We start from the raw sequence: 9,748 nt of genomic DNA, 5'->3' as shown, positions 1-9,748 counted from the left end.
CTACCTAAAAGGAAAAGGATATTTTTATTTATAATTAAAATCCCAGCAGCACAGACATTAAGGGCAACATTGAATAAATGGGACCTCCTGAAACTGAGAAGCTTCTGTAAAGCAAAGGACACTGTCACTAAGACAAAAAGGCAACCCACTGACTGGGAGAAGATCTTCACCAACCCTGCAACTGACAAAGGTCTGATCTCCAAAATATATAAAGAACTCAAGAAACTAGACTGTAAAAAACTAATCAACCCAATTATAAAATGGATCACTGAGCTGAACAGAGAATTCTCAACAGAAGAAGTTCAAATGGCCAAAAGACACTTAAGGTCATGCTCAACTTCCTTAGCGATCATGGAAATGCAAATCAAGACAACTTTAAGATACCATCTTACACCTGTTAGAATGGCTAAAATCAAAAACACCAATGATAGCCTTTGCTGGAGAGGTTGTGGAGTAAAGGGTACACTTATCCATTACTGGTGGGAATGCAAACTTGTGCAACCACTTTGGAAAGCAGTGTGACGGTTTCTCAGGAAATTCGGGATCAACCTACCCCTGGACCCAGCAATACCACTCTTGGGAATATACCCAAGAGATGCCCTATCATACAGCAAAAATATATGCTCAACTATGTTCATAGCAGCATTGTTTGTAATAGGCACAACCTGGAAACAACCTAGATGCCCTTCAATGGAAGAATGGATTAAGACAGTATGGAATATATACATATTAGAGTACTACTCAGCAGTAAAAAACAATGACTTCTTGAATTTTGCATACAAATGGGCGGAAATAGAAAACACTATCCTGAGTGAGGTAAGCCAGAGCCAAAAAGAGGAACATGGAATGTACTCACTCATAATTGGTTTTTAGCCATAAATAAAGGACATTGAGCCTATAATTCGTGATCCTAGAGAAGTTAAATAAGAAGGTGATCTCAAAGAAAAACATATAGTCATCCTCCTGGATATTAACCTTCATCAGGCGATGAAAGGAGACAGAGACAGAGACCCACATTGGAGCACCGGACTGAAATCCTAAGGTCCAAATCAGGAGCAGAAGGAGAGAGAGCACGAGCAAGGAACTCAGGACCGCGAGGGGTGTACCCACATACTGAGACAATGGCGATGATCTATTGGGAAATCACCAAGGCCAGCTGGACTGGGTCTAAAAAAGCATGGGATAAAACCAGACTCGCTGAACATAGCAGACAATGAGGACTGCTGAGAAGCCAAGAAAAATGGCAATGGGTTTTGATCCTACTGCATGTACTGGCTTAGTGGGAGCCTAGGCAGTTTGGATGCTCACCTTACTAGACCTGGAAGGAGGTGGGAGGTCCTTGGACTTTGCAAAGGGCAGGGAACCCTGACTTCTCTTTGGGCTGATGAGGGAGAGGAACTTGATTGGGGGAGGGGGAGGGAAAGGGGAGGCAGTGGCGGGGAGGAGGTAGAAATCTTTAATAAATAAATAAAAAAAATAAAATCAAAGCCATTATTATATGTAATTAATAGATATTAATAAAAAATTTAAAGACCAAAAAATAAAAATAAAAATAAATATATACTCCATTTGGTTGCACGAGGGCTTTCTTTCCCAAATAACTGGGCAGTTCTGAGATGTTTTATAAAAGGTCAAGAGAAATCTGCTTCCAGACATGATGAGTAGTAACATAAAGTGGATTCCCTCTCTTGTCTCAAACAAAATATGGGCTCCACATTACGGGAAAGGAGCTGGGTGTGGTGGTGCACAGCTTTGTACTTAGCACTCAGCAGGTGTGCCTCTGTGAGTTCTAGGTTACCCTCGGTTAATAAGACCCTACCTAAAAACCAAAATAATTATGAGGAAGAAGAAGTTTCTCATGATTTGAACGTTGTGTTGTGAAGAATAGTTATTCTTCACAGGAAGCAGAAAAGGGGGACCAGAAATTATTTTAGCATATTCTCTGCACAGAGTCCAGGAGTTACACATTATAGGTTAATGTTGAGTGTTTGTGCACGCATGCGTGTGTGTGTGCGTGTGTGTGTGTGTATTATCTGTACATAGTACATGGGAAAAATATTAATTCTTCCTATAACATGAAAAATAAAGTAAATTTGCCCAGCTAATGAATTTAAAAGTTTTATATGTGCCTGGGGCATGTGGAGGCCCGAAAAGGATGCTGGGTCCCGTGGAACTAGAGTTACAGAAGGGATGAGAGCTTTTATGTGGGTGCTGGGAATTGAAGTTGGGTCTTCTACAAGAATAAGTGTTCTTAACCACGGAGCCACCTTTCTGGCACCAACTCATCATTTTCATCTAACAGACAGTTTATCAAAGATGTGAGATATGAGAAGACGTGAGAAGACAAGAGGCATTGGGGTGCGTTCTAGTAGATATATTCAAATATTCGAATTCTGAAATTTTTTTCATGGGTATATGGAAATTCCTTATACACTTTCAATATTTATCGACTGTCTACTTAAACAGCAGCTCCTAATCCTGAAACAGGTGTGTTTCTTGTACAGAAGTTGTGTCTTCCCTTCTACAAGCCCCACGCACTCAGCGATAAAGGAGGTAACCCACCTGGTACAAAACAGAAGGCAGAGGTTCTTGGCTACCAGACTTGGCCTCCACAGGCTCCGCTCCCTCGGGTTTCACTTCAGTAGACTCAGATGTAAAAGGTTTTCCCACAGCAGACTGGCTCACAATAAGTTCAGCCGGAGGAAGTAGACCTCCAGCAGGCTCAAGGGCAGGAGGCCTGACTTCAGCAGCAGGACCTACAACAGGCTCAACCGGTACAGCCTGGGCTACCGCAGGCTCTCCTGAGGCGGCTTTGTTTTCCGCAGATTGGCCTGGAGTGGGTTCTGCTGGTATAAGCTGGGCTGCAGCCACAGATGGTAGTGTAGGGGGTTCGGATGCCATTGGGTGGCCTGCAGCAGGCTCAGCTACCCCAATGGGTTCAGGAGCAAACTGGGCTGCAGCAGGTTCAGGAGCAGCAAATTGGGCTGGCACAGGTTCAGGTGCGGGAGCTTTGGGTTCGGGAAGTGGTAGGGGTGGTCCAAATTTGACTGCAGTAGGCAAGCCTGAAATAGTTTTATCTACAGAGAACTCAGGTACCATAGCCTCGCCTACAGGAGGCACTGCCAGGGCTGCGCCAGGCTCTGCTGTAACGGGTGAAACAGAAATCTTTGGAGGTATGACAAAGGGATATGGCCTGGGAGGAGGGGGTGGGGGAGGAGGGAGAGAAGCCGATACTGTGGGACCATTCAGTGAGGTATCCGAGGGATAGTTAGGGTTTTGGAAGGCATAGTGAACTTTAGAAGTTAGAATCCAGGGGTATGGAGATAGCCCTCTTTCAAGCTCAGAATTTCCGGGCAATTTGGTGATGGTACTTCCTTGGTGATTGTCAATAGGAGGCAAAAGAAAAGGTGGCAAATTATCATTCCATAAGCCGAATGGGATATTGAGAGATGGATTTAGTGGGTAGCGATGTCCAAAGTAATCCTAAATAGAAGAAAAGGACTTCATTCTAGTTACTGTCTATACTACTATTTGTTATGATTGTGTTCATATGTAAGTAATGTTTTTAAAAGAGCACCCACTTAGTCTTTCTTCATAACTAATAGGCATTCATAATAATTGAATAATAGTTGGAGAAATTAAACCCAACTACATCCCAGGATGTAGGAGAATCCCTTTGCAAATGAGTGTTGCATACTGAAGAAGAAGCGCTTTGTGTATAGGCAGTGCATTCCTGTAGAAGGGCGTGGACAGAGAAGAGATAAGCAGGGCTGACACAGATGAGTGGACTGGTTCTTCCAGCCTTCTGCCCACCATGTTCTTGCTCCATGCCTGCTGCGCTTGGCATGCTCCTTGTCTCTAAATTTTTCCACGGAGGCACTCACTTCCATATTCCTCTTCCAGGGATAGGACATTGTGTGTGACCTGTGTATTGGATCTGTCCTGTTTTTATCAATTTCAACTCCTTCAAGGAATTGTTATCAGAAGAGTGGGCAGGAAAGATGGAAACCGAACTTGGCTTTTCATATGTAATTTCCCCAGTACTATCTCTGGTTTTAAATGGGTATTTCAATAAAATTGATCATGGATTTTTCATCAAATTTTCATATTTTCTCTCCTGATATGACCTCCAGAAGTTCCTCTGGAGGAACTATATTTGTCTATCTTTGTTCTATATTTGTCTATCCCATTCTGGAAGACAGTCTGGAAGCTCAGGTCACATAATTATGTAAGAATTCACAAAAATAGAAATGTTTGTTACTCATGCATACATATTTTATGCATGTCATAAATATTTTTATGGGCAGACCACCCATGGTGTACAAATCAAGATCTTAGAATATACATATCTTCTATAGCTGCAGCCAAATTACAATTCAAACAATTTTGACAAACTAAACTTAATGATTTCGTGCCCAGTTGTTTTATTTAGATTCATTTCAAGGTGTTTTCCTAATAATAAACTCCCTTTGTATATAGATTCAGTTTTCACATTTTTGAAAGTCCTGCCCTCCTTCTCAACTATTCTTTATAAGATTATGTTTCATTTTAAAACCTACTCAAGCTAATAAGTAAGCACAATGGTAGGCAGGATGTCAGTTTGGATATATATATATATATATATATATATATATATATATATATTTGTATATATTAGCATGGGTATGGGTACAATGGTGGGCCATGAGAGGAAAAGAACTGAGCAAGTTCCTAAATAAATCCCAATTACTTCAAGGAAAAACACAATAAAACTGAATTATTTAACATTATTTGATGGAAAATGGTATCTTAAAAATATTATAAGCAGTATATTTTTCTATTTAATTATAGGTAGATGTGAACATACTTTACCTCTTCACTGGGTGAGGGTGATTTCTGAAACAAAGAAAGACTTGTTTTAAATTTGGTATCACTGAAAGAATAAACAACACTTCAAATCCCTGCTTACAACTGGAGGGGTTATGAGTAATGAAGTTTCTGGAATTTTCCTTTTAAGAGCCATAGATGGTTGACTTATTTTTAGTTTTCAATAACTATATATCATCTTATTATTGTTAATTTTTCTTTTGAGACAGTATTTACGCTATGTGGCCTTGGGCTTGGTACTTGATATATGATCCATGCTGATCTCAAAGTTATAGCAATCCTCCTAGGTTGGTCTCTTGGGTTCTGAGATCATAGGTGTGTACCACAGTGACTGACTTTCAGTAAACATTCTGTAAATGCGGATGAGACCTGACAGTATTATTGAGGGAAGAGTCTGAGAATCAATGAGACAATGGCCCGGGTGCAGAGGGAGGATCCACCATTACTATTCTGCTAAATGGACATAGCAATAAAGTTACTTTTAATGATATACTACTGTACCCATAGAGCAGTGCATTGCTCAGTTGCCACCAGAGTATTTGCTTTTTGCAGCAGATGGCAATTAACACCAAGACCCAGAACTGAACAACATGCAGACAGTGAGAATCCTCAGATCACGTAGGAGGCAAAGGTTGTAAGAGCCAGAGGTGGTGAATGACTCCAAGGAAACAGTGTCTTCCAGACACAAGACTGATCCACAAATGAACTCACAGAGACTGTGACAGCATGCACAAGAACCTCACAAATTCTAACCAGACACATTCCTAACACAGAGAAGAGAAAGTGGGTACAAAGTCCCACCCTAACCAAGAAGCTTTTTGCAATTGATAACTTCTGCTAGAGGGGAAAATTGGCTTGATGGAGTAGTTTATCAGTACTATACAGACACTTTTTTTGTATGTGTGTATGTGTGTTCTTTCTTTTGTTATTGCTTAGTTTTTTTTTTTGTTTTTTGTTTTTTGTTTTTGGTTTTTCGAGACAGGGTTTCTCTGTGGCTTTGGAGCCTGTCCTGGAACTAGCTCTGTAGACCAGGCTGGTCTCGAACTCACAGAGATCCACCTGCCTCTGCCTCCCGAGTGCTGGGATTAAAGGCGTGCGCCACCATCGCCCAGCTGCTTAGTGTTTTTTGTCTTCTTAATTTTATCTTGTTTTGTTTGCCTGGCTTTATTTTTTTAGCTTTTGGATTTTTTTTTTTTTGAGAGAGAGAGAAAGAAAATGAAGCTGGGTGGGTAGGGAGGTGAGGAGAATCTGGGAGAACTTAGGAGAGGAGAAAACATATGATCAAAATATATTGTATGAAAAGTTCAAAAGTAACAAAAATGCTATATAAATAAATAAAACTTAAAGAGTCATGTGATATGCACTGCTTAGGAGATGGCTCAGTCTACAAAGCACCTATTGTACAAGCAGGAGGAACAATCTTTTATCTCCAGCATTCATCCAAAAGCCAGACATAATAGAGTTGGGCAGAGGGGTAAATATGGCTAGAACACATTGTATGAAACTTGAAACTCTCAAAGGACTAATAAAAAATAAAGAATATTATACATGTGGAATTATTGTTTACAAAAGCCAGCCACAGAGGTATTGAGCACCTATAATCCCAGTTTGTGGGGTGGGCAGGTGGAACATGAAGATAGGAGGTATTCACAGCTGTTGGCCAGCTGGCTTTGCCTAATCCCTGCATGAGTAAGAGACCTGACCTTGGCTTGAAATTTAAGGTAGAGAGCAACTGTGTAAGATACCAATGTTGACTTCTGTTCTTCACATATGTGTACACACACACACCACCATACCCATGCACAGCCCCCTATAAACACATGAATACAACCCCCAACCCTCTCAACACCATGGATATTCAAGGATTATGTCTACCCACTTCCAGTGTTTCTAAGCTGCCACTTCACTTCCATAGTCTATTTGGAAACTTTCAAGGACCAGAATCAAAACTTTTTATGTGTTTTCATAGCTAGTTCCTTGTTTTCAACAGAGAGCCACATTATATGCTCATTTGTGCTTACTTCAAAATCTTAGCTGTAAATGAAGCTTTCAGCATATTTTCTCAGTCAATGGACTTTTTTTTCAGGGACTTTGAAATATTTAAGCTTTTTCTTGAATAGTATTATAGTATTATTTCTTTATATTTATGTATTTATATATACATCCTGAGCCATTTTTTTGGGGGGGGGTTCTTTGCTACACTCTCCTATTAGCGCCTAACACACTGATGGATTAAAAACACTTTTCATTGGAGGCAAATATTATAAAAAAAACCAAAGAAAATAAAATAACATTAATCACTTTTGTGATTAATGGAATAATGGAATAATTTGTGACTATTTGCTGCACAGAAATCATGCAGCTCCTTGGGGTATGATCATATACCATTTCTAGTTTCCAATATCTAGATGAAATTCAGTCAGGAATGATGGTAGATGTCTAAAATCCCAACACTTGGTTGCAGCAGAAGGATCAAAATGAAACATCATGGTCAGAGACACAGAGTGTGAGGCTTCCCTGGGCTACATGAGACCTTTTCTCAAATCTCTCCGCTTTAAAAGAAAAAGCAACCCATATACAAACAAAATACATAATTGAATATATAGTTGCTTATTATCTCATGTTTTCTGTTCTAATATCTCATTTCATCATTGTCCATCAGTTATATTACTTAAGTACAAATTAACAAATATCATAGATGCATGATGTTAAATCAGGACATAGCAAACTTGTACTACACCATAAAAGGAGAGCATTTCATGCTTCTTATCATCAGATATGTAGGCTTGCTGGTAAATATGTTTATCACAAGTATACTTATATTCCATACATTTTTGTCACTGAACACGAATAAATTAATAAAAAATATTTTAATAACAATCAAAGTTAATTATATTGCCAAGGATATAGAGAATCTTTAAATACATATATACTTAATGTAAAACATATTTTTATAGAAACGAAAAGGTTTTACCTTATGAATGAAGGGATAGCGCCTCTAAAACAAAAAAAAATATTTTAATGTGGTTATTTAACTCAAAACACCTACATTCAAACTTTCCTGTTACTGAAGAACTTGCATAACCTTATAACCTTTTCTTAATATGAGTCTCTGGTCTGAATCAAATAGCTTTGCCATCATAATCATTATGATTTTTTGGACAGGAAGTGTTAATTTGGCTGAACAGAATCTGGTTTGCAACATTGTGTGTGCAGAGAAATCTTTTCCACATGAAAGGTCATATGACTCTCAACCATACATGTGTTTATTTTTCTCTTTTACCACCCTGGGGCTGTTGTGTGTGCATGTGTGTGTGCTTGTGTGTGTGTGTGCTTGTGTGTGTGTGCTTGTGTGTGTGTGTAGCGGGTCTATTGACACTTTTTGTAGATCTTACAATGTTTTCTAGTGAAATTTCGTTATGTCTTATGAATTCACCATAGTTAAGGTACCCCGAAGAATAAACACTAGTGTAGGAAACTCAATATATACTAATTTATGAAGTAGAAATTAACCTAGAAACATTTAAAGGACATAATAATAAGTTGAAATAAGCTAAGAATAATTAGAAGTGTCACATTGTCTGAATTTCTACTCCATCTTAGAAATATTGCTAATCACTTTCAGTAATTATCTTACTTAGTATTCAAGGCAATTGCTTGGAGTGGATGTTCCTATTTTCCAAAAGAGAAAATTTAACGCACTCATTTGCTAGTATTAAAATGCTTTCAGGTCGGGTATTGGGTGCCCACGCCCTTAGTCGCAGCATCCAGAAGGCAAAGGCAGACAATTCTCTTATTTTGAGGCCAACTTGGTCTCCGTAAGGAGTTCCAAACCAGCCAGGACTGCATAGTGGAATTTTATGAATGAAAAAAAAAATATGATCTAGAGCCTCACTGATTCACATCCCACTCATATCCATTTACTTCTGCTCCTTTGAGTATCTTTTGATTCATATTCACACCCCTTAGCTATCTCAGCAATGAGGTTTCACTGCTGGAGAAAGCCTGCTAAGATTATCTGTAATGCTTCCTTCTGCCAGCTTCCTGCATGTGAAGTCACCTCTTCTTCAAGCTGTTGATATGTTCCATGTTTTAGAACCTATTGTTTTGCTTTTGCAAATTTCCTTTCAGGATTTTGACAAAGCCCAATTTACGTGCGCAGCACGTTTCTCTGACGACATGTATAAACACTGTACCCATTTCACCGTCAGCATGACTTCTCACTAACCCGCAGTGGGTATTTCCGCCCATTGCTGCAGACCCGAGAGTCTAGTTACTTACCCTCTTCGCAAAAGCAACACATATGATGCAGGCCCAAAGAAGTAACTTCATTTTGATTGACCCTGTGAACATGAAGATTTGTTTTTCAGAAAGTATACAGAAGGTTTTAAATTATTTCTCTTGGAGAGAAACAGGTGTCGTGTGGGTTTACCAGCCTGACAGGGAAATCACTGATCAGAAAGGTTTCCTGCTATTTACCTACTGTCAGCATGGTTTAATGGGGATGACACTAAAGCCCATTCATTTTCTTTTTTCACTTTTCAGTGATTAATCAATTTCTAACTCAATTTTCTTTATATGGAAGTAAATTCATTTTGTTACTCAAGGACATCTTTTGCGATTACTCTGTTTTGGAGGATATATCAGGAAACAGAATTGCTTTAAGTAGTAACTCTGTGGGTTTTTTTTTTTTTTAAGACTTTGCATCTATTGACTCAATGGGAGACTGCTATCATCTACCTAGAAAAGTTCTCATTCTCGATGTTTTTTGTTTTTTGCCATTGGCCTATCAGACCTCTATTTATCTCATATTTTATGTCACCTAAGAACAATGGAGTATTCATATATTTAGGTGTATGTCTTGACTTTATTTTTTATGGGA

At 39.0% G+C, this 9,748-nt stretch overlaps 1 protein-coding gene across 1 annotated transcript; it reads right to left on the bottom strand.

Moving 5' to 3' along the window:
- Nucleotides 1-2,538: 2,538 nt before the first annotated feature.
- Nucleotides 2,539-9,198, bottom strand: Prr27 (proline rich 27). The gene is made up of 4 exons (XM_057772890.1): nucleotides 9,148-9,198; nucleotides 7,841-7,864; nucleotides 4,852-4,875; nucleotides 2,539-3,483 (listed from the first exon to the last, which is right to left on the bottom strand). Exons 1-4 carry the CDS (start codon nucleotides 9,196-9,198, stop codon nucleotides 2,539-2,541), a joined length of 1,044 nt encoding a protein of 347 aa, XP_057628873.1.
- Between the last annotated feature and the right edge of the window lie 550 nt (nucleotides 9,199-9,748).

The sequence above is a fragment of the Chionomys nivalis genome, chromosome 6 (genome assembly GCF_950005125.1).
Source record: "Chionomys nivalis chromosome 6, mChiNiv1.1, whole genome shotgun sequence".
In the NCBI taxonomy this organism is placed as follows: Eukaryota; Metazoa; Chordata; class Mammalia; order Rodentia; family Cricetidae; genus Chionomys; species Chionomys nivalis.
Note: the sequence above shows the minus strand (reverse complement) of the source record. Positions and strands in the feature narration are given on the sequence as shown.